The following is a 27,628-nucleotide window of genomic DNA, read 5'->3' as shown; positions in this document are numbered from 1 at the left end:
AGTAACTGAACTCTGTTGTATTATTTTATACATCCTTTTTGCTGGCATGCAGATATAGGGAGCTCCCTCTCAACTAGGACTTATTAAGATAGACACATTTATATAACCAAAGCAAAATATATCATCCTTTCTCCTACAGGTGTCTGTGGGACACAGGAAGCATAGGGGAATAGTATTCACCAGCAGGAGGCAGGACACTGGTAGAAAATAAGGAAGATCCTTTCTCCCTGCTGCTATAGCCCTCCCCACTACCTGATAGTGCTACTTTTATTAAGTGTCATCAGTAGGCAGGATAATGTCTCTCAATATCGGAGTTCTTTTCTGCAGCCCAGGGCCAGAACTAGGGGTAGGCAGAAGAGGCAACTGCCTAGGGCGCAATGATTGGGGAGAGCTACGCAATACGCAGGTACCTCTCCTGCCTGCCCCTACTTCTCACTTGATGCAAAGTGCTCCCTGCACGACCTCAGTGTGTACGTTCATGATCTTTTGCATGCATGCAGGAGCGAGGAGGTGGGAGTATGCAAGGCGACCAGTTGGGTTGCCTAGGGCAACCCCGGCTGTGGCCATATTCATTCTGGCACCAGGGACTGACTTAGAGAGTTCCATGCAGGAGTCTTTCTGATAAGGCTTGCCCCTACCTAGTGCTATCCCCATGTGAAATTTCTAAATTAAATATAAAATATATAAATATGAAATTAAATCTGATTGCACTTTTGAAAAACAGATTTCCATGCAGGATTCTGCTGGAGAACTTCTATTAACTGATGCATTTTGAATAAATGCATCAGAGTCCAGCTTTTAGCTTGGCGCTTCTCCACTGGCAAGACCAGTTAGGGGCACAAGCCATCAAGATCCAGTCAGACAGCTCCACCCTGGGGGACCTTATGACCTGTCACAGTAAATTACAAGGTGATGCAATTTAAAGCCCCGGTACTGCGAACCATTAGCGCTAGTGCCTGACGCTCTAGCAGTGACCTGGGACTTTGATCTGATGGCATATGTCTTTCCTCCACTGCCCTTGTTACCCAGGGTCATCAGAAAAATCAAACAGGAAAGGTCCACAGTGATTCTTGTAGCTCATCACTGGCCCAGAGAAGCATGGTTCTTTTGATTGTTGGAAGGGATGCTCCCTGGCTTCTGCCACAGATCCTTGGATCTTCTCACCAACAGCCATGACAACATGGCTGCTGAGTCGCTAGTTCTTACCCATTAGGGCCAGCAGCTGCAGTATCTGAAATTAATTTTGGTAAAAAGGTGCTGCAGGTCGCAGTCATTCAAACTGTGAGGCTGTGTTTCCACCTTCCCTATAAATTGTGGAACAGCTTTGATATGACCCCATGGTCCCTGTGTCCCACAGACACCTGTAAAAGAAAAGGGGATTTTGTGCTGTGTTACTCACTGTTAAATCCTTTTCTTTTCAAATGCTTGTGGGACACAGGGCTTCTTCCCAGGAAGCATTTTCTTCTCTGGATAGTTCTTCTCTCTTGGTAAATGATTTACATAGTTATTATTAATTGTTGTTGGTTGCCTCTCCGCTATACAAAACTAGCACTATCAGGAAGTGTGAAAGGTTATAGCAGCAGGGAGGAGGAGTCTTCTTCATCTAGTGTCCTACCTCCTGCCTGCTGCTGGATACTATATCCCATGTTCCCTGTGTCTCACAGATGTCTGAAGAGAAAAGGATTTAACAGTCAGTAACACAAAATCACCTTAGTATGCCATTGTGCCAAACAGCTTATGTAATAACATATCTTCCCTCCTTTTGCAGATGATGTGGAAAGTCGGACTAGAGAAGTGGGCTTGTGCTTAGAGGACATCATGGAGAAGCTCAGAAATGCCTTTCCCAATACCACAGGTATATATCCTTCAGTTTCACTACAAGATTTAACAGCAGAATACAACACTATGGTTTCCTTTTAGCCTACAGCTAGTTACTGTCTAGCAAGTCAATAATTCTGTCTGTCTAACTAGCATCTCAGTTCTAGTCCCATGGGTGCACAAGACTGCAGCATCAGGAGCACTATATGTATTTCTACAAGTTACAAGAATTCCATTTCAGATGTGATTTAAATACAAACTAACACACACTTCCCAAGCCTTTGTCCTGTCTTAATGCAGGGCACCCAAGCAATGCCCTTCTGCTAAAAACCAAAATGAAATGTATAAAATAGCAGGGAGGTGCTTTAATGTCTCCTGATGTTTGGCTGTCATTGCCATTTTGCAGCTCTGGTATTATTATGTCACACAGGATTCTACTTTGTGCTGGCACTTTAACCTCTATTGACTATAAGTTTCAATACTCAGGGGTTTTCAAAACAGAGTGGATATTGTGGCTCACCCTGAGGTTAAAATTCAATAGTGTGTTGCTATTGTGAATACTTTTGGAGCAGGGTATTCATTAGGACCATATTTCAGACTGCATACTGCTTCTTTAACAAAGGAAGTACAAGAGCTCTGTAGTGTATGCATACTGTATATTTTCAAAGGGGAACTAAACGCATAAAATGTATGGATGTAAATTTATGCAGAGTGCTCCTGAGCAACTTTGGAGTATACATGGATTTTCTACTTTTAGTGGGTTCTGAGACAAATATTACATTATCCAATCCCTTTCTTGAGGCAGGCACTGGCCGCCACCAATTCATGTTGCACGCATGGCCTCTCATATTTTTGCTCTGCCAAGTCAAATACTGTACATATGATTTTTTTCCTGCTGGGCTTATAAAAAATAAATCCCTCTTTTCCTAGCCCTTCAGGTCAGGTTCTCCAGTGAGCCCCAGTCTAACCCTGTTGACAGATGAAAGCCTTATGTTCTTCCCTACAGACATATTAACTTGATGTTCTCTTGTCTGCTTGCTATACAGATAGTGACATTGCTCATGTGAAATCCCATACACTGCCATTGTGACAGCGGTCTCCTGTAAAGAGTGATCATTGGAAAATAACGGTCACCTTTGAATAAGAAGGTTCAAAGCATCTCACTTTTGCAGCCACCAAAAAGGAGAGCCACCAACACGAATCCACTGCACAAGGGATAATCCAACTTGAACTGATGCAAACACCTGCTTTTCAGTGATCTCTCCCATTATCACCATAAAAGTATTTGCTCATCTAAACAAGAATGTCTGTGGGCAACAGCCTGGCCTCAGATTACTAATATTAAGCTTATTAAAATTGGTACTTAAGCAGCTCAGATACATTTACGTAGAACCTGATAGGCTACCGGTGACATCAGCTGTGGGCAGGAGATTGCTAGAAGGGTAAACGCCTCTATATAATAAATGCAGGGGGTTTAACAGAATTCCAGTTCCAAGCTATATGTTCCTTGTAGACAGTCAGCCCTTCTCTTGACTGGTTTGTGATAACACAAGGAATCGAGGGTTATCCCTTAGCATACTGCCACCAGTAACACTAGAAACGACTTACGGATTACGCTGGCCATATATGTATTGATGTATGGTGAATCTATTTACCATGGATGTCGGTTAGTTCATCTGGCTGCCCTAATTATAAATCTTATTTGCTGCCAAATGTTGCTATTGACAAAGAAGATGGCAAATAGCATCAGATCTTACCTAACATTTTAACAACTCTAAATTGCCTTTTTTCTTTCACTTGTAAAACTTATGACTAATTTTGTTTCTTTTCTGGAGGAAAATGAGAAAATGAGTATGTCTAACTGCATGTGTGCTTTGTTTCTTTCTGGCTAGGAGTATAATGAAGCAGTTTTCTGGATATATAAGTTTTAAATTGAGTGCACTCCCCACGAGGAAGCAGGACTACTGGGCATGCAATAGGAACCTTAGTTCTCCCGTTCAGGAAATGAAATATATAATGACATGCCAGAATCTTGTAACTAGGATAAGAAAAACGTTACCCTACTGAAAAACAGCATTCCCCATTGGGCAGTAACCCAACTCCTACTGCACAGATTGTGAGGTATCAAAATGGACTGGCTTTACATTTTGAAGCCCCCTACATATAAGCCTTTGGCAATGTCTCCTAAGTGGATGTTAATCAAAAGTGGTGACAGGTGGATAGGGCTATTTGACAACCTTTGCAAGCTTTAATATAGCATTGGCTGAAATGTGGCATTGCCCGTAGACTAGTGACTGGGCCTTTTGTCCACTAATGGGAAGACAGTGGGCAATAAAACATCCCTGTACATCTGTCACTACTCCAAATACTATTAAAAGTTAAGTGCCCTGCCTGCCAAGTACTGTGAAGCAATAGACAGACCTCATAGCCAAACTGCTTAAGTTCCCCATCACCATTCATTTAATAGTATTAGGAGCAGTAGCAGACTCACAGGGGGGTTTTGATGTCTGCTGTCCTCTGGAGGGCAGTGATGGTCAGAACCCCCCTTGTGCCTTTACCCGGAAAGTCAATTAAAGACATACAGATGTACATACAATAGAATAACATCTCTGGTTACTTCACAGATATCTTACACAATAATAAGTTATCCTGCCCCTATCATAGAGTTCATTGCGTGTAAATATGAGGCTACCCCGAAGGTGTTTCAAATGTAATTTTGAACTAAATATATTTAAACATGTAATTAGGCACTGTAACATACATTCTGCAGTGATAGCAGAGCAGAATAGAGTTCCAATAACATGTTTAATATGCTAATAATGGGCTAAGAGTGATAGTTGTATAATTTTCAGTATAGGAGGTGGAGTGCAGTGAGATGAGCTGAGGTTTAGTAAGGATTCATAGAATAGGTTTCCTGCAAGTGAATTTATAGGTATGGCTACAGTATGTCAGCAGGGGATATAAAACATAGGCTATTTAGGTGGGATGGGGAGGTGTGTACCGCTGGCTGGGGACCATAGACGCTTGTGTTTAGGTGAGACTGGGGGTTATGTTGTGGTATTCTGACTAGCTGCGGAAGAACTCATTATAAGCCTAACCAATAACAAACTCTCTTTGAAAGCCAATACAGTATTTTTAAAGATTAATAAAGCGGATTATCAAATGCCACAGCAGGTCTAATGTTTAAGCATTAAGTACCATTTTCTCTTACCGCTTGACAAGACATTTTCTAACTCAATATCAGTGTATCAAGCAACCCCAGATATTTATTCTGGCTGCCACAAGTGCCAGGCAATTCAGAGGTTCAGCATTTGCTCAGAGTCTGCAGAATGAGAGTGGCCTTTTAGGGAAAAATGTAGACAAATCTGAGATGCCATAGATAAATGTAGCTTTCAGGTCATTTCAGCTCATCATTTAGCATGCAGAAATTACATGTCATTTTTGTCAACAGTTGTTAAAGCAATATATGACAGTATAGAGAGTCATCCAAGTACTCAAAATAGACCCTGGCATTTCAGGTACACAGAGGCCAAGACAGCCCCCACCAGCCCAATATATAGTGACTGTCTATAGCATCTTACAGAAGCCCCTCTGAATCCACAGACCGGCCCTGAATACAGTCCTACCGGGAGCAGGCTCAGAAACTCCAGATGCCCCAGCATGCACCCACTGCTTTGGGTGAGAAAACTGCAGTATTTAGCTCTATTTCATGCACTCAGTGCATAGCCATTAATGGAAGGATCTTATCTAAGCAAACATCTGGATAGCAAAACTGTGCTCTTGTTGCTCACCACACATACAATGCTCAAACCTGGTGTTAAAGCTTCATATACGATATCAGGAGCATAGCTGAACTTTACAGGGGCTCTTTATGTACCCTAAAAGACACTTGCTTCACATAGGGGAGGTTCCTAAAGAACATAGGGGAGGTTCCTAAAGAAACTATAATAAAAAAAAATGGAAGAAAACAGTGCTAATCCAGTCACATTATTGTACATGAATTCCATTGGCACTGGAGTTAGAATTTTTTGGTTTGAACAAATAATCATGAAAATGAAGGTGTGGGGGTTGTGATTAATCGTTATTTAAGGAATTAGGAAGTATTACAAGTATGTTTCTTCGCACATTGTATCCTTGAAAATTGTCCGTCTTCCCAGTAGCAAGCTGCCTGATGTAAAAATGGGTTTCACCACAAAGAAGCTAATCACAAAATTATGGGTAACAAAGACTTTTATTTGGATGGAATAATAGGTGGAGAAAAACAGACATGACAAAGTGTAAAATAATCATTTACAGTTCATCTGTAGCTGCCAATATTCTTTTTTTTTTTTTTTAAAAAAAAAAAGCAAAGTGACACTGCCTTAACACTAATGTTACGAACAAGCCATTCGTAAATGTGCTTAGTTCACAATGGGCTCTAACTCAAACATTTGGGTTCACAATCTGACCATAGTTGTTTGTAGGCATCAAAATCTTCCATATTAAAGAAAACAGCTGTTAGATAACAAAGGCAAAATTCTAATGTTTTCTCCAGAAAAATCCCAGCAAAACGGATACTTGTATACTTGTATACTCATAGGGGCGCATTTACTAATCCACGAATCCGAATCCTGAATGGGAAAAAATCGGATTGTAAATGAAAATTTTGCACCTTTTTCGTCGCCGTCGCGTTTTTTTCGTATTTTGCACGATTTTTTCGTCGCCGTCACGACTTTATCGTATTTTGTGCTACTTTTTCGTCGCCGTTGCAATTTTTCTTATTGAGCAATTGTAAACAGCGGAAAAACCAATCCGATTTTTTCACGACGGTGACGAAAAAGTCGCGACAATTCGCGAAAAAGTCGCGACGGCGACGAAACGCATTCGGACGTTCGTGGATTAGTAAATGTGCCCCATAGTGTAACGCACTGTTGGACTGGAAACAAACAGCAGGCAAATAGGTTAAATTATGAATACTGGGGTTATAATCCTTGCACCTTGAACATTCCAGTAAAAACGAAAAAAAATCATACATGTAAGGTTCTTTTGCTTATTTGGACTTTCTGTATTGTACAGCAGGCATTTAGTCACAGCACAAACCATTACAGGATCTAAACATCCTCAAGCAGTCACGTTCGAATGGCCTAAAGTAAAATATCTGTTTGGATGTATAATTTTCAGCACAAACAAAATTAAGGGAGACCCAGTCCTCATTGTTTCCTAAATGGAAGGATTTCCTCTGAAAGTGAACATTCTGGAGGATGTGGTAAAAAGCAGTACATCTACAGCAGGGAGGCCAAGTCATAAATATCAAGGAAACCACATCGGAACCTCTTTATTTCTCTATTAGAGTCTCGAGCTGCTCCTGCAGGGATGTCAGCTAGGAAAGAGAAGAGATTATCACAAGGACTGGTGTAAAATAGGTACTGCTACATTTGGTACACTTTATCACCTCCCATTACCATATTAACATTATAATATATTTACAAAAATAAACCATATAAATGGTACATTTATAATGCCTCTGGCTACAGAAAAACGGGCATGCACAAAAGAATAGCTATATCAAACTATGGGATTTAGCAAGGCAATGACAGAATAATAATGCTTGTGTGAAAGGAGAGACTGTTCTACACTATCCTTTTCTTCTATCTACTCCAGTAAAGTTTTAAAAGCATGGGCCAGCTTTTGATTCTTCTGACATCAGCTGGATACTGGACAACTGTGTAGAGATGCTGGCCCATACAAATTCACTGGGGGCCCTAAGTCAACTAGGAAAAAACAAACAGCCTCAAACAGTCTCAAGATGCACAGTCTGTCATCTTCTATTTTCTGTCAGTAGCGTGACTGTATGCATTTTTGTCTGCTTTTGGGGATACACACTGAGAATTACTGCACTTGATAAGCAATAATTCTCAGTCTCCCTGCACACAGTTAGCAAATAACAATGTCGCCAATATACAGCCATACTGCAAAACACAAAACAATGGAAAAAACTTGGAACTATGTCACAGCATTCATTTTGTCCCTTAAATAAGATAAATCTAAGCAATGGGTCACAGACTATAAAGCCATAATACATACCTGTTGCTTTTCTCTTTCCTCCTGCTGCCTAAACTCATCCAACACAGCTTGTAAGCGAGTCTAAAATAAAGAAAGAAAGTTTGTGTGAAATAGCTGCATGGCCAGATACAATCATCAAACTTGTATCAACCCATCTATAATAATCAACCAAAAACAGAAAGAGTAACTACATTCACCATCTTTCACACAGAGGGAGTGTGCCCAGACCCCTAGACCCCCATGGCCATTGTTTACATCCATACTGTATACCCTACAATCTTTGTTTGCCTGTAACTTCCAGTTTCTGGTATGCATTAGTAGTCTTGCACAAGGAGTGTGCCCGGCCCTTCTACTTCATGTGTATTTGAACATTGTGCTCAACCATTTCTCTTGCAAGGAGTGAATGCCCAGGTTCTCATATGCCTGGAAAAAATTGCTCTTAGACACTTCTTACATAAACAGGAGCCCTATCCTGTCCATCCTACCCTATCTTGCATGCCTACATAAATGTCACACACACATATTGCTAAACATAAAATGACCATAGTTAAGCATTTACTGAATCCACTTATATACATTTTCTCTCTCACACAAGGCAACAGTGCTGCAATCATGTGTTACCTTCAGTGCTACATTTTCAACCTTCATTATAAGCTCTTCTTGTCTTTTTCTTCTTTCCTGTGTCTCTCGCAGTTTCTTTTGTAAATTTTCCAGCTGTTTCTGCATCTCCAGAACTGATACATAGGGAAATGGGATATCATTAAGATCAACTTCCCCATAAGTTCTGCATTCTTCTCTGGCTAAAATATTACTTTCACTATAAAAAAAACAAAAAAAAAAAAAACTTGTGCTCCGCTATACTCTCACCAATCTGGTTAGTGCCTCCCTTTTGACCATCCTGTCCTGCCCTCTGCTCCTCCTCAGTCTCCATGATATTAAGATCTTCTTCTTCCTGGCGTTCTCCCTCCTCTTCTTCTCCATCACTGCTACTACTGATGTCATTAAAGATCTGACGCAATTCTTCCCTCTCCACTGCTGGAAAGAGAGAGACATGTTGGGAAAGACAAGTTAGAGCTTAAGATGGAGGGAATAAGAATAATTTAAAAAAGCTAATTAAGAACATAAGAATATAAGCTCATATTTAATGGATGTTTGCAGAGGAATGTGGAGCAAAATAAAAAAGTGTGAAGAGGACCATAAAAGGGCTGGGTTTAGTTAGAAGAAAATCTAGCAGCAGGCAGCAGGTCAGATTGTTCCAGCACTGAATATCAGTGTGAATTAAAGATGGAGTAAGGCAGAAGGGCTGTGAGACACTGCAAAAAGTAAAGAGCATTGGAGTTATTACAAGGAGACAAGGAAGATGGAATAAGTGAAACAAAGCATTAATGGAGGAAAACGGATTTAAAGGTAAGAGGGGAGGAAGAAGTGATTTCTGTCATTTCTCTTTACTGAATTATTATTAGAAAAAAATCAATACTGGCGTTTGTAATAGTTTCATGACAGAACATGATCAATTCCCTGTGAATCCTTTCTTGGAATCAGAGATCTTTGGGGGGAGATGGATGCATGAAGAAAAGACACAAGATAAAAAACTCTGCAAACACTAAAGAAGCTTGGAATATCCTTTCCGATGAAATGTTCACTTCCATAGGCAGTCAGCTGCCTATGTATCATAGCAAGGGCAGCATGATACCACATATATTAAGAATCAAAGTATCCTCAGCTTCCCATGATAGGGTACATTGGTTTGCACAAGACCTAAAAGAGATTTACATTTATAAGCTGAAAAAAAATGTTATTTTTGGTAAGGACAAACTACCTGAAGAACCACGACCCTGTTTGATCCCAGACATCCCTGGGGAAACATCCAACCCAGTCAGATTCTCAGCTTCTTTTGATTCATCCTCAGCTATCACTTCCCATCCTAATGGTGGCAAGTCAAGGAAAGGATAAGATTCTCAAATATAAAGATATAAGTTTAAATCCAGAACAAAAAATGTTTCTCTCATCACAAAGCGATCACCATATGTTTTCTCCTGGGTAGCTGTTTATAAAAGGATACGCACACTAACTGCCTCAGCATCTGTGCTCAGAAGCCGTTTCACCTCCTTCTCCACATCTGGGGACTCAATATACTAAAAAGAAAAAACAAAGCTTAGGGGTTATCAAGAAGTATCAAGAAAAATGGAAGATGATGAATATGTAGGGAAGGAAGAAGAAACAGCACATCACACATTACGATATGCAACCCAAAGAGAAAGTGGTTCCCTCAATGCACCATGATATAACTACAGAATTACCTTCTTCTTTGCAGTTTTCCTGAACCGTCTCTTTCGCACATTCTTTAGAGGTGGTGTAACTGAAATAACATAAGGGGGGAAAAAATTGTGTGTGTCTTGTGTGCAGAGGAAGAGTGGTAGGAACAATTTCCCCCAAACTATGAAAGACAAACAGACTCACTTCCATGGTTCCAAATAAATTTCTTTTCTCTGTCCCTGTCCTTCTTCTTGCTGGCTTTTGGGTCACTAGTCCCAGTTGGCTCTTCAAGAGGTGGATAGAGGTCTCCATCAAGGGTACATACCAACATCTAGGAGAAAAAAAAAAAAGCAGACATTCATGCAACTACTGGAGTAATAAAAGAAATGGCCTGATTCACAGAATGTATTAATACGGAGGGTTACTTACTTGGAGCTACACAAAGACTACACATGTTGCCTCTTTTTGTTTCTCTGCAGTTACCCTATTCTAAATGCAGTAATGAGCATGTGACCTGTTTTCATTACTCATCTGGAGAAAGGGTACTTACTAGGCACTTTAAGGTAAAGGCAAAACAAAGCAGCAAATACCTGACAGATGTCGGCAGTCTTGTAGCAAGTCTTTTTGTCAATAGTTTTTAAACACTCCACTACACAGGGAATATCAACGAGTTTTGCAGCCAGTGGTACACGGTCAACACGTACAATTCCATGACGTCCATCAGCTGGGAACAGATCATAACTACATAGTAAGTTAAGATAAATAGAGGATTAAAGGAAAAAGAAAGGTAAAGTCACTTGGGGGTGCCAAAATGTTAGGCACCCCCAAGTGACTTTAACCGCCTACCTTTTACCCCAGGCTGGTGCCGCTGTCAGGAGAAAACAGCACCAGTCCGGGGTAGCTGTCGGCACTTCCTCCTTCCGGCTTCGCTGCGCGCGCATGCGCAGTAGAGTGAAAAGCCGAACTTAAACATTTAAGTCGGCTTTTTCGCTCTACTGTGCATGCCCGGCCACCGGCAGTTTAGGAAGCTGAAGGCGGAAGGAGGAAGTGCTGCGCTCCAGGTACCCCGGGCTGGTGCTATTTTCTCCGAACAGGGGCACCAGCCCGGGGTACAAGGTAAGCGGTTAAAGTCACTTGGGGGTGCCTAACATTTTGGCACCCCCAAGTGACTTTGCCTTTCCTTCTCCTTTAAGGGGCATGTTTACCAGGACTGTAGCAACCAATCAGATCTTTGCTTCTGATTTCTAACTTGTAGGCAAGTGTTTAAATCGAATTGCTAATTGATTGCAATCTACAGTCTTAGTAAACCATCATAAATTAGCAATCACTTCAAAGTTTAAAAACATGCAACAGGGTAAAGGCTCCTCCTGAGCCACTCTTTACATTTGTAATTATCAAGTGCAAATATGCTGCAGGGATTCCATTCCAGACCGATACTAACAATCTGTATTTCTTCTTTATTTTAATTATTTTCTATAATATACATAGGTATGTTGTAATCCAGTAATTGGACTGATTATAGTTAGACAGGATATATGTTTTTTTTATTTTCTCTAGACTGGCTAGAGCTCAAAAGATAACTAAAGCAATAGAGAATGTCCTCCATAAGTTAAATGCTTGTGCAATAGGGGTTGTGCTTGCCTCTTTTATTGGCTAGTGATAAGCAAGTTACTTGCTTTTCTCTTGCAGCTACAGTACACAGCTTAGAGACAGAGTTGTGTGACATTTGGATTAAAAAATCAAGGTAAAAACAAATCAGCAGTCCACTGAGAACCTCCCCCTTGCACCAGCTGCAGCCTGTTAGGCTGTGAGAAAAGAAGCAGCTACTCAGCGGACTGCTGATTTGCTTTTCAACTTGCTTTTAGGGACAGGAATTAGAATGAGACGTTACGTTCATTTTTAAATTTTGCCCTATTTAGTTAAAACAATCCCCCCCCACCCTCAATTTATATGGGAAAAATCTTGAATCTTTCACAGCCTCAGAAACTAGGCTGCTAAAATACTTACGATGCAACTCAACAGAAAGTCTGTCTTTTGTATTTACACTCCCAGACTGGACCATCCTCCTAACTGTTGAGGCATATTCCTAAATGAATAAAAAAAAAAAAAAAAAAAAAAAATAGAAGATGAGGAAAGAACCTGATCCAGTGACAGCTGTTAGTTAGTATTTAAAAATTCCCCTAATTCTTTTTGTGTTCCACCACTTGGGAAAGTGGCGACAGTCTGTCTGATGACTTGGTGGCTTCTGATAAGGGGGTTCCCAGGTTTATTGCTGACTCAACACGAGAGATTTTTTCATCCTACAGACCTTTGTCAAGTGCACACATACACCACTCAAGAGAGCACAGATTTACTGTGTGCCATCCCTAAACTTTCCAATGCATTTAATGTGGCACTAATGAAGCCTATTGTCAAATTAAGAGTTTAAGAAAAGTAATTTTAATCACAATCATCATTAAAAGTACCATGCAATCATTTAGGAGGAGCAATGGAAGCAGCTCTACATAGGATTCCTTGCTCGGATAGGTGTCATACTCACCTGTGGGAGTCGCAGGATAAACTGGCTCTCTAGTTCGTGTGGGGCATCATCTTTGCTCCTTGATGTCTTTTGTTCTATGGAAGGAATATGTAAAACTCAGAAGTCAGTTGGCCTTGTAGGCAGTAGGACTCATATAGAGGAAGTGTTGAAAAGTAAAGAAATTAATATTTACCAGCTCTTTCACTTTTCTAGATAGCGCACATATATACAAGAAAATTATGTTTATTTTCCTGTTAATATGGTATGAAAGTATACAAGTGCATGTATTTCTGCACATTACATTGTCTCTATATGTTAAAGGATATATTACTAGTAATAAATTAAAAGACTAAGAAATAGAAATTTTTAAGAGATGGTGTGTTAGGCAACCCCAGTGAATACATTAGCTTAACCCGAGTGTAGAAATGTGCCAATCACCAGACTTAAGTTATAATAAACAAAAAAGTCTAAATATTGGTGAAAATCAAAGCTTTTATTGTAAAAATAAAAAAAAATAAAGTTTCATGGAACCTGCCCCTTTATCAAACAAAAAAGTAAATGACAACACATTTGTTAGTGTCTACCTAAAGCTCCCCTCTTAAAGGTACATGTTATGCAATGTGCTGCAATCCCATACAGTAGGTATACATTAAATAAGAATCATTGGTATTCCTAGTGTAATACAAAAATCAGCCAAAAATCAGTAGTGTAGTCTACTTTCACATATTATTAAATAAATGCATATAGATTATACTCTTATTTTAATCCCCTAGAGTGAAGAGTCTGTAACGTGTGTATCCAAAATTTCTTCCTTTTCTGGAGATACAAGAATCTGTTGTTCTCCTACAATGGGGAAGAAACTTTCTAAATATAATAAAAATTCTGTACCATTTTTGAAATAACTAAGTTACTCTTCATTGTCTCCCACTCAGCATCTACCTGTCTTTATTCTCTGGACGTAGAGAGGCAGGATTTTTGAGTGAGCTCTAATACATATTTTAGGCAAAAGGATCACCTACCCCCCCCCCCCCCCCCCAAATGCTGTACAAGACTTAACTGTCAATCAAAATCAGAATCCTAATAAGTGTATAAAGAGAGAGAATAAAGAGAGAGAGAATAAAGAGAGAATGAAGAGAGACAGATGCTGGGAGAGTAAATTGATTATTTCAGACACAGTACAGAAGTTTTTAATTGATTACATCTAGAGATCTTCTTATTTCAATATGATGCAGCCTGTATTAAAATGTAATTTTTGCAATAGGTGCCCTTTAAGCACTTCAAGGTTGTTTAATATAATACAGGATTTAATGTATACAGAAGGTATTCATTTGTATTTTTACTATAGTGTAAAGAAAAAAGTTAGCAGTCGCTTAAACAACATTTATATTACTTGTGGAAGTCATGGCCAATCTGTCAGGAGAAGTCAGTAGTAGGGGGCAAAGAAATCTGTGGGTGGAAAAAAAACCATGAGATTAAATCTTGCACTTGGCCAATCGTCCATAAATTCTAACGACAGACCATTGTTATGACTACAGTAGGTCCCCAGAACGTTTAAGCCTTTTTTTTTTCTTTTTAAAAGACTGGCTGCACACAGATATTTTAGTGAGCTTGTGAGTGGGAATCAGTTTTGACAATCTGCTCCACAAATTTTAGTTGTTAAAAGAGGAATTCTTACACGCAATTTCTCTATTACAACCAAAGCCATTAAAGGAGTGGCATACAGACCAGCTTTAAAGTACTACTACTGTACGACTGTAAGCTCTACGGGGCAGGGACCTCCATCCTCTTGTGTCTTTGACTCTTAAAGGAGAAGGAAATCCTAAGTCACTTGGGGTGCCAAAATGTTAGGCACCCCCAAGTGACTTAAATCGCTTACCTTGTACCCCAGGCTGGTGCCCGTTAGGGAGAACAGCACCAGCACGGGGTAGCAGCGAGTGCATCCTTCTCCCGCGTTGGCGCGCTTGCGCATGCGCAGTAGAGTGAAAAGCTGAACTGTAACAACAAAGTTGGCTTTTCACTCTAATGCGCATGCGCCGGCCAAGGGATTTCACCGCAGAAAAAACACGGAAGAAGGAAGCGCTCGCTACAGGTACCCCGGGCTGGTGCAGTGTTCTCCTAACAGGGGCACAAGGTAAGCTATTTAAGTCACTTGGGGGTGCCTAACATTTTGGCACCCCCAAGTGACTTAGCCTTTCCTTCTCCTTTAATTTATTGCAACTGTATCTTGTATTAATTTATATTTATTGTTAGACTTTGTATTTATCTTAATAAGCCCGTTTGTATTAATGTATTCTCCTGTACAGCGCTGCGTACATAAGTAGCGCTTTATAAATAAAGATATACATACATACATACTAGAATATGCAGAGCTGCACAATTATACAATACAGAAAAGTGTAAACAGGGAGAACAAACACTGCAATAAATAAGTATAAAAATACATAACTGTGTCACTGGTAAGAGAGACAGAAGGAAGGCGGTCTCTGCCCTGCAGAGCTTACAGTCTGAGTGCGGTGGGGACTAGTGTTGCAGTCCCTGGAAATGACTGCCACCTATAAAGCTAAAGCTTGCTTCTTGTAGCTATGCAGCGTTATAAGGAGCACTACAGTCTCTATAGCCCACACCGGCACTGAGTATAATAAACTAATTTGTTCTTCGAATTCCCATCTGTGGGTTAAGAACAACTCCCAGTAACCCCCGGCGAAGACTCGGCCCATCACCTCGACGAACTACAGGTATTCTACTTACCGGAGGAGACCCGCTGCTCTCTAATTCATTGTGAAGTTACACCTATGGGAAATTCCTAGCCCACAGAGCACCAGATACCGGAAGTATGTGGAATAGAGCCGGACTCCTTTGCCTTCTGATTGGTTCACACTGCCCAGGACTACGGTGTCCATTATAGGTCAATTATCTAAAAATCCAAGTGCGTCCTGCTTTCTCCCACCTCCAAAATCTCTGAATTGCGCCTCCCCCTTCTAGTATTAATTTTGCACTTGAATTTGGACAATGTATGTCCTGAAATGGACACCGTACTTGGAGTTCGCTAACCAATTGGGTACCCAGCCAAAGTCTCTCACAAATGATTGCAGAGAATACGGAAGCTCGAAATAGAAATGAGAGTAGCAAGTGATGCTATGTATGTGTTACCGATAGGGGTGGTAGGGTCAGTCCCCGGAGAGTGTGTACTGTGGAACGGGCGGCTCTGCTAAGCGGTGGGTTTCTCCCTGCACCCTGTAAGTGAGAGGAGTAAGTGCCGCTGTGCATGCTGGGAGCTAAGTGGCAGACATTAGGGTCTCATACGTGTTAATGTATGTATGTACAACTATATTTATAAAGCGCCACAAGGGTACTCAGCGCTGTACAGTCTTACAGAATACAAAATTACACACAGGGAGGACGAGTGATATATATATATATATATATATACATATATGTATTTATTTATTATAAGTGCCATGTGGTATGAGACACAGTAGGAAGGAGGTCCCTGCCCCATAGAGCTTACAATCTGAGTATTAATAAAATTGCCATTGGTAGCTTCTGCTTTATTATGGTTCATCAGCACTGTAAGTCTTATGGGCAGGAGCATTAGAATCCTGTAGTGTTAGAAATACTAACTATTGGGAGTGAGAGCAAGTACACTAGTCAGTTATCGCTCATTTATACCAGGAAGTGATACGTCTCCTTACTTATTAAAGTTACAATGGCATGCTGTCATGGTAGGAAGGGTGGCACCGTAAGCTTCTCCAGAGGGGACTTACAGAAACTTACTGTATTTATATATAAAGTTTGAATTTAAATGTTATATATAAAATGGAACTGTTCCTTCTGCAAAATGCTTTACTTATTTGTGGCACTGTATGGATATACTTACAGGCATACATGAATGTCAGCTCTTGGGATAAAATAAAAGCAGATATTCATATTTACCTAAAATCTAAAATAAGCCGTGCTATAAAATTCTTTTCCAATGCAGGGTAGACACATTGACAATAGTGTGTATTCACACTGACTTGCTGAAGCTTGATCGAAACATTATACTTGATTTATTTGGGCAGTGCCCATAATTGGAAGGAGAATTTGCTGCTGGAAACCCAGTGGTACTCGCTAGGAAAAAGTAACGATTTATGTTTGACAGGTTCATATGGAGACTACTGGAAACCGCTATGACTTCTACATTGGACTGGCTCTAGCTCTTTCCTCCAGCATTTTCATTGGGAGCAGCTTTATTCTGAAAAAGAAGGGTCTCCTCAAACTCTGCAGTCGAGGACAACTCAGGGCAGGTGAGAATTGCCAGGTACTCCACCATTGCCTTTATCACTGATTTTATATCTTATTTCCCCCTGCCTACAAGTTCAGCCTGCAGTGTTTTTTAGTACATAACCAGAAGCTTTCCTTTGCTAACAGTTTTGTAGGAAACTGAAAAGTGATGGCGATATAACCTTTTATATCAGGATACTCTAAGTAAATAATTCTGTCTCTGCCTGGCAGGACATGGAGGGCATGCTTACCTCAAGGAGTGGCTGTGGTGGGCTGGTCTCTTGTCAAGTGAGTATATTTTCAGAATTCATTTAGCACACCTCTGATATTGCACTCACCTGACCTATCCTTTATTATCTGTTGTTTTGTAGTGGGACTGGGTGAAGCTGCTAACTTTGCTGCATATATATTTGCTCCTGCCACACTGGTGACTCCCCTGGGAGGATTGAGCGTGTTGGTGAGGTGAGAGAAATGGGAGACAACTGGATTATTGTGTGCTGGAACTCTTTTTTTCCATTCCCCTCTACCTCTTTCTCCCACCTCCCAATCTGGAAATTCTTACTTGCTTATACTACTATTAATACTCCCCCACCTCTATTCTCATCCATACCGCATAAGCATAAGATACCACCGACAATATTTATTGTAAAATACAGACAGATTTTCCTCCTTAAAAATCAGTAAATTATGACTGTGTATATTTTTTGATGTGTATTTGCATTAAACATGAGTAGGAATCTGCCATATTTCTCCACAGCGCGGTCCTTTCTTCTTATTTTCTTAATGAGTATTTAACCTCTCCTGCTAAGACTGGGTGTGCTCTGAGTATTTTGGGCTCCACTATTATGGTTCTCCATGCACCTCAGGAAGAGGAGGTATCAACACTGAGTGACATGGAAGTAAAACTGAAACAGCCAGGTAAGAGGATCACGCTGGTAGCACAGGTATCTTGCTATGCCATAAGGCTGTTTATTAATCTACGCTTATCATCATGTCAAGGCACTCGCAGATCCCATGGGCAGACGTATATAAAGGAAACCTTTACTGCATTACAAAAAACATTAGGTACAAACTACCCTACCATTATGTTTATTGTAATAAATTAAACTTTTTCTTTATATATGCCTACCTTGTGGGAGAGGGTGTGTGATTTTGTACCAATTCTTTATAGTAGTAAAGACACCTAGTTTTTGTCCATGAAAATGTCTTTGTCAAAGATACACCTAATAATAGAGGCTTCTTTGTTAGAGCTACCCTGATGAATCACACAGCCCACTCCTGAGAACACAAGGGCATCCTTGGTTTTTGGGTGACAGGAGTTACATCCCAGGCCAAGGAAACAGTAAGAGAGTATAATCAGAGCACTGAAGCCGTAGGAAGTACTTGCTGGAGATACTGAACCCTTGATAGAATTGCAAGTAACAGCTTAGCAAGTGCCATTTTAGCAAATTGCAAAATTAATGATTAACAGTTTTAAAATATATGTACTTTAATACTGGGAAGAGCTGGATTGTGAGATAGAAAGAGACTGCTCCTTCATTACCATTATTTTTTATATCACACCAGCAATTTCTGCAGCACTCTACAACAATTTAAAAACACAAGTTACAGAATAAAAATAGGCTTTAAATGTGGGGTTTGATTATACTTATTTTGAATGATTTAGACCTAACAGCGTAATAGCCTAATAGAGTGTTCATTTTTAGCTTCTCTGACTATATTTCTATGTAATTGCTGCTAAACTGCTTCTTTTTTTTCATTGAGAATAATGCAGCAGTTATTAATGTGGAATTGCCATTAAGCAGCTGTCCTTGCATGGCAGCCAATCTGCAGACAGTATATTCTTTTTTTTCTATTCCCTGTACCCTAGAGAATCCCCTATGTGCTTATAACAGGCTTCTTATAAATGTATTTCCATACTTTGTGTGGGACAGGTATATATACTAACTGTTTTTCTTTTTTTTCACATTCTATTCATTTTGGGTTTTTTTATATACGATATACATTTTTTGTTCTTTAGTTGTCAGGTTTGGAATTTGCAGATTGGCTTAAAAACCACAGAAATGGCAGTAGGGAAATATAGCAGTAAGGAAAAAGATTCCCTCCTGACTAAGCCAATTTGATATTGACACAATTTTTGTTCTGCAGCTCCCCAGGTTAGAATTTCATCTGCTATATGGTTGTTAGGGTCCGATTACACTACCAACCAGGGAGTGGCTTCGAATAAAATGATAAATGATAAAAGTAAATAAATAATAAATATACAGATATATACACAAAATGAAGACCAAGTAAAAAGTTGTTTAAAATAGTACATTCTATAACATACTAAAGGTTAACTTAAAGATGAACAACCCATGTGATCAACAGCAGAATAAGTGACATATCTCTCTAATGAGGAATGCAGAATCCTAGCATGAAAAGGGGGGTTGTGTCCCTGATACAAATAAAGTGCAAGATGCATAGAGGCAGACAGGTTGCATCCATGCTGTGGCACATCATTCACCATTGCGGGTATAGCCCCCATTCAGTTAGCAGATGGTGACAGACAGTTATAATGTACCAGAATACTCTGCTCATCTGTACATACCAGTTCAGTTTCTTAGTGGATCCAGATAAAGGCAAAAAAAAAAAACCCAGAAAAATTTTATAGTTTGCCTCTGGCATCAATAACTATGTATCATTGCACCTCTTTGTATTTCTTTGTAGGTTTCCTGGCCTTTGTTTCCTGTGTGCTCCTGTTTTCATTCCTCCTTGCCCTGCTGGCTGCCCCCCGCTGGGGTCACAGTTATGTGCTAGTGTATGTACTTATCTGTTCCCTTGTGGGATCCCTTTCGGTGGCATGTGTGAAGGGGCTAGGTATAGCCATCCGTGGTCTCTTCTCTGGACTGCCAGTGTTTAAGGATCCACTTGGATGGGTGTTACTGCTGTGCCTGTGCATCTGCATCAGTGTCCAAATCCACTATCTCAACAGGTGAGCAATCCTTGTGGCATTCAACTTACACACACACACACTCCTCTCTGTGTATATACAGCCATATGTTTCGTTACACAGTATTCAGTTATCTGACAAGCAGAGTGACAGAACATGGGCAACAAGAGTCCAAGGGGCATCCTGCAAGTTTTCTCACTCTGCTTTCATAGCACCAGGGACAGTAAGTGTGTATTTGTTGTTGCCGTTTGTATTGGCATTGTACATTTGTAATTTGTATTGTGTCTCTTTCTTCCAGAGCCCTGGATGTGTTTACAGCCTCTCTGGTGACACCTATCTATTATGTGCTCTTCACATCCTCTGTTCTTGCTTGTTCTGCCATCCTGTTCCAAGAGTGGCAACACCTGAGTGCTGGCAGTGTGGTGGGGACAGTCAGTGGCTTTGTTACCATTGTATTGGGTGTATTCTTGCTCCATGCTTACCGGGATCTACCCCTGCCCCTCGCACTGCTCCCTCTCTACCTCAGAGACGGGGTGAGGAGAGGCACATTGGATTGGCAGGAGGTCTCCTCCCTCCGTGACGAGAGTGAATAAAGCCCTAAAGCTATTCAAGCCATCTTTACTAGCTAATACTAAAGCTATGTGGTTTTCCTGCTTTGACTGATGTAACCTTCAGTGCCATTTCTGAGGAAGGAATACAAACCCTTGCTGTTGGTTCCTTTATGGAATGTTTTTGTTACATTGCCACAATTGTGACAGATATATAATTCCCTCCATGTTCTTGTATGGCACTTTCAAAGATATTTTTTTAAGGTTTATTTCTATTAAAATGTCTAATTCTTGTTTCCTTTTTTAGGCTCCTTTCTGAAGCTATAATTATATTGTTAGTGCCAATTAAAATGGTATATTCTTCTGTAGTTGTTCATGCCTTTAAATACCTTATACAAAAAAATTCTAAACAGTGGTCCGTCCTGGAACATCAAATTGTTATATGATTCAAACTGATTAGAATGTGGAAATGTAGATGCCGAGTGTCTCACATTCTGTGACTGGCCAGCACTTCTTTTCAGCAACAGCTGCAGTGGCCCAGGCTACGTCCTGCTGGTTCCTGGGGGGTACCTAACTACTGACTACACCCCAAGTGATTTTATCTTAAATTATCATGCAGTCTAAAAGATATTTTCCTTTAGAAAAGGAATGGAACCAACCATACAATATGAAGTTAATGTAAATAAAAAAGGAATGTAAAAGTGTTTAGAAGACTCTTTTAAGCACTTTTGCAATATATATATATATATATATTTTTTTTTTTTTTTTATTTATTTATTTATTTATTTAAAAGCTACTAAACTGTTCTGAAACTAATATAATGAATTTTGTAACAATACAGACACCAGCTTGTCACTTTTCCAACTGCACAGTCAGGCAGAACATGTTAATGAGGAAAATAGACAACTGTTTTGATGTTGCTCTGGGCAGAATTGACATTTTGGTTTCTGATCACTTTCCTGAGCAGAGCAACATCAGTGCTGAGAAGATCACTGAGCAATTTTACATTCATTTTGAGGTTTAGATTTCATTTAAGTTGAACTATGGATAAACCTGGTGCAGTTGGCTTTACCTGTGTTAACAATCCACTAAACGTGTGTACAAAAACAGGACTTGCTTTCTAGCCTAGTTATGTGCCATTGGTTTTAACGTTGTAAGATCTATATTTGGGGTAATAAAAAGAGGATTCTGGGATCTATTTTTTATGCCAAATTTACTGAATAAATTGAAAAACAAAACGTATCTCTAGGATCATATTTAAGGAGCAGTTATATGGGCAGATCTCTGTTTACACTGTACAATTCTTTAATATATATTTTCCCAAACTGCATTTTCTTTCCAGAAAGACCTGGTGCATAAAACCATATTCACAGGGAAATACATGCTTGGCGATATACACAGACATACTGCTACTCATTTCTAGTAACAACACAGATACAACCATCCAGGAAAGGCAGCTTTTGTTCCATGAAACCTGCACTCCTTCATTTATTCTGTACTAACTGTATCATTTACATGAAAAATAAAATCTCTGTGCACATTCTGTACCCTGCACCAGAGTACTTGTGAATGGAATTTTACCATCCTCTTTCTCATCCAAATGGCACGGTTAGAAAAGGCATTCACTCCAGCCCACCCCAGTCTGTTATTTGGAACATGCCTCCATTGGTCTAGTAAGTGGACAAGTGTAGAGAGAGCTGCAGATAATCAGTTTGGTAATGCCTGAAGAAGTTCAATTCAGCCAAACTGGCTCTTGGATTAATGAAACTAGGACAGCCGATGGAAATATGTTCCCCTTAGTTGGACAGCCTTCTGGAAGGGTCACACCCCATGTTGGTTCTATGATAGAGGTCCGCTATTTATTCTGCCATGTTCTCAGAAAAGGAAACTCTAGATTTCTGTGTCTGCTCTAGCCTATTGAGGATGAACTGGCTGGTGTCTATGAACCTCTCCACACAATTCACAAAGCAGCCCTCGCTTCGTGCATCCATCTTGGGCCCCGGCTTTTCCATACACTTCTCCTGTATGCAAAGGAAAAGTTAGATGTCATTCAAATACCGGCATGGCAGGAGCAATGTGGGTGAAGATCATTATGAGTTCTACCAATGCAGGAACATGCCAGATTTTAAATATGGCTATGCCTTATCATTTACTACTTATTACTTGAATTATGATCAGTCATTGTGCTGATTGTATATAGGTACCTTAGGGGCTGTCACATACACACACACCCCCCCACTGGTGGAAATAAATCAAATACTGTGCTTGTCTGTAAGCAGGGACATAAATAACATCTGCCTGTCACTGAACACATGGCGTGGATTTTGAAATGGAATATGAAGCAGCCTCATGTGCACATATTGGATGTAATGCAATTTATGCCACTGCTTACATTGGCAGACTAATTACCACTTGCCTGTAAGTGGCACCAAGCTTACAGAGGAGATGGGCTGGAAATCAGCTCTCACAGGGTTAATTGTTCGACAGAAGGCACTGTGTCACTGTTACAGCCTTTGTACCGTTCAGGTACCTTCTAATGTCAGAGGGACCTGTATGTAATAAACAGGATTAAAATCAGTCTGAGTGTACTGGTGATATGGCTCAGATCAGATTGCCTGGGGGGGGGGGGTTAATGTAAACAATTTCACAAGTGTGTTGGACTTTTGGACCTGACACTGTCACACAGAGGCCCAGTATGAGACTCCTGCAGCTGCTGGAGGAAAAGAAAACAGCCTTTAATGCCAGGCAATTCTGTGTGTTTTATCCAAACAAACCTACTTTGCCAATATACACATATGAAAGGAAATGTATGTATGCATCTACTCAATATAATATATATTGCATAATATCTAGAACTGCTTAGAGCAAGGGAATCCTTATTCTAGCATCAATTTAGCTTATATCACACAGAAACATCAACCACTGGGGAAGTGGTATTTGGGCTTGCCTACAGTTGGCCACACTCCAACAACACCATGCACTGACCCCTTGGACACTAGGACAACCCCACTTTTGGCATCTTGTAATGTGATTTTAATACCTATAGGAGCAGACATATATTTATAGCTAGCCTGCTAGTGATACAATGGCTGCTTAGCCAATGTTAAAAGTTTAGCACAACATGAAAAGCCAGAAATAATTTCCACTGAGGAATGATGCAAGTTCTCACCTGAAATCTCTCCTGGGGATATTCAGGTTATGAACTGGCAGAAAATGCACCTGTTGGAACATTTATATATTTGTCTTATTCATTAGCTGCATTTTCAGGTGTGGAAATGAATGAAGGCCAAAATGTCTGCTTTCGTCCAATTTTCAATCCAGCTGCAAAATGAGCCAGTAAAACCTTCATGGTAACTTGGGAAAATATAGCTTTTGTTGTTAAGTTTTCATTTGGTGAAATCCATACAAATATTTAATGAATACAACCCTTTATGGCAATGTTTAAAACAGACACACCAAGAGCAGAACAGGCAGATCACTGGCAACTTTGGCTGCACCCAAATAAACAAATAGGAAATGCAGATGAGACATACAGATGCTCCATGGTCTGACACTGATCATATATATGTGTATATTCACTAGACCAGCTGGGTTTGCTAACACCTCTGCACCATTTGGCCCATTTTACTGGAAATCATTCATTTCTGCCAATTCTGTCATGTGACCAGCTTTAAAGATCACCTCTGCGCCTGCTCCCATCTTAGTAAATGCTGCATGCCTAGGGAACAGCAATAATCCCACGTTGCATAAATGTAAAGGTTTGTGTGCATAACAGGTACATGGGGGGAGAATAGTTACAGAAGTCCAATCAGTATATTTCTGTCAGGTTCTAGAAGGAAAGAGAGAAAGTGCGCTACATTTGTATAAAGTACTAAGCGGAGTATCAGTATCGGTATTTACCCAGCAGAGCTCAGTGAGCTGATGTACCAGTGTCTGGAATCGCTGTTTCTGGGTCTCAGCCTCGATGAACCTTTGCAGTTCTGGATCTGCCGCAGCCTCCATCGTGTACTATGCACACCGGCTTCCCGACCTTCACCTGACCCGGAACTAGAAAGCTGACAGTAGGGCGAGTTTCGTTTTCCTATTGGCCAAAGGGACCGCCATCTTGGTACTCCCATATTCAGCTGGTTCGCAGCCTGGAGTGGTGTATTTTATATACATGTATGTCAGACTAAGGCTAAAGTAGTTCAGACATTAAAATCAACTCTGTTAATTACAAATGATTCCATTGTTGGTACAAGAAGTGGTGATATATACTTATAGATAGGAGAACCTTGATTTTATATATATATACATCCATATTTATTTTTGGCTAAATATATATATATAAATATATATTTAGCCAAAAATAAATATATATATATATATATATATATATATATATAAACTTTTTTAGCCAGGCTGCAAATATTATGCCCATTTTCCAAAAAAAAACTTTTCTACAACATACTTTGGCCCTAAGTATGCCATGACACATAAGAATGGAAACTGGTTCAATCGTGTATTGGTTTCCTGTCAGTATCTGGAATTAGTTATGTCTGTGTAACAATAATACATTTATATTTATATCTAGCAGGCCTGACAGTTTTTGTGCACCTACATACCCAACCATGAGTAAGCTAATGTCAGATGGGATATTTTCCCTTTAATTTCACCTGGCCTTAGTCAGATTTACTTTTTTGGCCAAATTAGGAGATCAGAGTACAGACCACTTTCATATTATACTTATCCTTGCTAGTCTTTAGTCTTGAGAATGTAATAATATATGTGTTAATAAATGTGTAATGTGTAATAAATGTGGTAATCTGATTATTTTGCCAACAAAACATCTTGGCTGTTGCAAATAAAGGTTTGGATAATTTGTGTACCTTTATGTAGAATAGCTCTTCAGTATATCATTAAATAGTCCTGCACATGAAACTGAGCAGAGTAATGCCTTGTGCTAGCAGCACCATTTATTCTATATGCCCCCCCAAGCACAAAATGAGACACACACACATATATACATAGATTAGAAAACTGTAATGCATAAATCTTTCCTCAAGTACACTTTTCGGTCCCAGTGGGCATATAAACAGCATACACATTTTTTTTTTGTAGAATTCCAGTGTTTAGAAGAAACATTTTTGTTCTACAAGAAAGACAAAATGGTGGGGCAGTTTCCTAGTTGTTAGTTTAAATGGTGGATGATGGATGCCAAACATATTCTGGAGGCAAGAGAGAATCCATGCTCAGACAAAGAGATCTTTCCAAGAATGACAGAGAGAATATATTAGGCTTACAATAATGACAGAGGTTACACCCCTGTGCCAGTCTCATGTGGTATCAGCCAGTGCCAGTGTTTTTGGCACCTGATGAGTAGATGTGCCCACAAACTGTTGTTTGTTGCATGAAATAGCAAAATCAGTTATTTAAGGCAAATTCCCTGCATATTTTACTGTGTCTGTAAGCATTACCAGCAGCTCCCAGGTACAATCATATCTGTGATTTTCTAGTTTAGTGGTGTTGCACAGCTTCCATGGCTCTGACTGGCCCCAATAGAGGTCCTTAGCTCAAGAAATCCTTCATTGGTTTAACTAAAAGCTGTCTACGCACAGAAGCATCTGATTGTTTGGCTACCATTTGACCAAGCAAATCTTTGTAATGGTGGGTCAGATTAGAATGAGTCTAATTATTTTTTATCATTATTTTGCTCTCTGGCCAACAATTGGACTGCACAGGGGCCAGTGCAAAGCCATCAACTGCAGCCTTCATATCGAACTGCCCCCGATCAGATATTGTCTGGAGAGGCTTAGTCAGTTATTCTAAATCCTATGTTATGTGTAGGGTAATGCATCGATTATTCCCTTTATCGTATCATCCCTTCCCAGCCCCTCTCCTGTATTAAACTTGGCTGCGTGTGTCATACTAGCGGCGTCACACAGGAGCAAGCGGGCCATGGGCAGGATACCCTCAGGAAGCACCATGCATGCTGACTCCTCCAAGATTTTTTTGTGAGGGACCAAATGTTTTCTCCACCACTAATTTGCTATGGTCAAATGAGATAACATTAACAATAAAACACTGCAATAAACTAAAACAAATATCCAGTTTCTAAAAGTGGAAGCTTGCATGTTTGCTATCATTAAGTGCTTCAGTCTTTTGCCATCGAGGCAACAGGAGGGGCAGCACAGACAAACTACCATTGTATTCTTCTAGGTTCATATTGTGTGTGTGTGTAGGTATTTGTGTGCGAATGATAGGTATGTCTACCTGTGTGAGTGTGGATATGTATGTAGGTGTAGATAGGTAGCTATGTATTTGTGTGTAGGTAATGTTTGTGCGAATGTATGTAGTTGTGTGTGAATGTGTAGATAGGTGGGGTGTTTGTGTACGTAGATGGGTCATTATGTTTATGTGTGTGTATACACAATATGTGCGATTGTACTACTTTACAGTACAGGTATAGGACCCATTATCCAGAATGCTCGGGACCAAGGGTATTCCGGATAAGGGGTCTTTCTGTAATTTGGATCTCAATACCTTAAGTCTACTAAAAAATCAATAAAGCATTAATTAAACCCAATAGGATTGTTTTGCATCCAATAAGGATTAATTGTATCTTAGTTGGGATCAATTACAAGGAATGGTTTTATTTCTACATAGAAAAAGGAAATCACTTTTAACATTCTGAATTATTTGCTTATAATGGAGTCTATGGGAGACAGGCTTTCCGTAATTCGGAGCTTTCTGGATAACGGGTTTCCGGATAAGGGGTCCGATACCTGTACAATCAATTTTGAGGCAAGATTATCTAACATCTCTTTCTTAAGCTGGCCATACACAAGCAGATTTTGTCTCCGCCCTGCCAATTATCTTATCTTCTAACTGATCATTTTAATGAAGGATTCATCTTTCATTGTTTAATGATATGTGAGGAGACTTTTGTCGCTTCTTTGTCGTGTTGGTTGCAAAATCATACATTTAATAACTGATGAATATCGGTTTACTTTCACATTTAAACCAAGCCTTCAAATTAAAGGCATGCGTAGTGAATGTTCGTTTAACAATGATTATCTGATCATCCCATCCAGTGCGGCAAATTTCATTGTTTGACAAAAATTTTAAACCTGTGTGATCGGAAAAATGTGGTCGGAATCATAAATATTACAATTTGCACCCTATTAGTGTAAACATAAGTAGGCGATTTTATCGGATGGTCCTAAAATCATTTGATGTTTCACACAATAAGTGTATAAGTATTTTTTATTA

General features: G+C 39.8%; 4 protein-coding genes across 14 annotated transcripts in view; 2 read left to right on the top strand and 2 right to left on the bottom strand.

Annotated features, from left to right (window-relative positions):
* The window catches only part of drp2 (dystrophin related protein 2), a 43,775-nt gene extending 38,789 nt beyond the window's left edge, over positions 1-4,986 (top strand). For 3 of the 4 annotated variants that reach the window (XM_012967858.2, XM_012967859.2, XM_031906840.1), the window contains 2 exons: positions 1,769-1,855; positions 2,865-4,986. In XM_012967858.2, coding sequence (XP_012823312.1) covers positions 1,769-1,855; positions 2,865-2,908 — 131 coding nt within the window. In that variant the 3' untranslated portion in view covers positions 2,909-4,986. 4 annotated transcript variants of the gene reach the window in all.
* Positions 4,987-6,030: 1,044 nt separating this feature from the next.
* taf7 (TATA-box binding protein associated factor 7) lies at positions 6,031-15,809 on the bottom strand. 4 transcript variants are annotated; one of them, NM_001006763.1, is given in 14 exon segments: positions 6,031-6,486; positions 6,685-7,177; positions 7,882-7,941; positions 8,482-8,594; positions 8,728-8,895; positions 9,680-9,784; positions 9,923-9,995; positions 10,161-10,219; positions 10,321-10,447; positions 10,707-10,840; positions 12,124-12,202; positions 12,656-12,729; positions 14,025-14,080; positions 15,383-15,417. In NM_001006763.1, coding segments are annotated over 12 exon segments (1,050 nt in total). In that variant the 5' UTR covers positions 14,038-14,080; positions 15,383-15,417; the 3' UTR covers positions 6,031-6,486; positions 6,685-7,132.
* Positions 15,580-20,745, top strand: MGC108429 (protein). Of its 4 annotated transcripts, none has more exons than XM_012968511.2 (7): positions 15,580-15,883; positions 16,776-16,920; positions 17,129-17,185; positions 17,269-17,359; positions 17,655-17,815; positions 19,607-19,871; positions 20,128-20,745. In XM_012968511.2, exons 2-7 carry the CDS (start codon positions 16,782-16,784, stop codon positions 20,420-20,422), a joined length of 1,008 nt encoding a protein of 335 aa, XP_012823965.1. In that variant the 5' UTR covers positions 15,580-15,883; positions 16,776-16,781; the 3' UTR covers positions 20,423-20,745. The 4 variants fall into 4 exon arrangements, with proteins under 4 accessions (XP_012823965.1, NP_001025621.1, XP_012823966.1 ...); NM_001030450.1 differs by having other exon boundaries at positions 15,663-15,870; positions 20,128-20,671; XM_012968512.2 differs by having other exon boundaries at positions 15,762-15,849.
* An 830-nt stretch (positions 20,746-21,575) lies between these two features.
* timm8a (translocase of inner mitochondrial membrane 8A) lies at positions 21,576-24,471 on the bottom strand. Of its 2 annotated transcripts, XM_012969260.3 has the most exons (3): positions 24,278-24,471; positions 23,547-23,596; positions 21,661-22,398 (listed from the first exon to the last, which is right to left on the bottom strand). In XM_012969260.3, the coding sequence occupies exons 1-3, from the start codon at positions 24,377-24,379 to the stop codon at positions 22,338-22,340; spliced, it is 213 nt and encodes a 70-aa protein (XP_012824714.1). In that variant the 5' UTR covers positions 24,380-24,471; the 3' UTR covers positions 21,661-22,337. The 2 variants fall into 2 exon arrangements, with proteins under 2 accessions (XP_002940448.1, XP_012824714.1); XM_002940402.5 differs by lacking the exon at positions 23,547-23,596 and having other exon boundaries at positions 21,576-22,398; positions 24,278-24,442.
* Positions 24,472-27,628: the final 3,157 nt, after the last annotated feature.

Source organism: Xenopus tropicalis, chromosome 8 (assembly GCF_000004195.4).
Source record: "Xenopus tropicalis strain Nigerian chromosome 8, UCB_Xtro_10.0, whole genome shotgun sequence".
NCBI classification, from domain to species: Eukaryota; Metazoa; Chordata; class Amphibia; order Anura; family Pipidae; genus Xenopus; species Xenopus tropicalis.
This window is presented reverse-complemented; position numbering and strand designations above follow the sequence as displayed.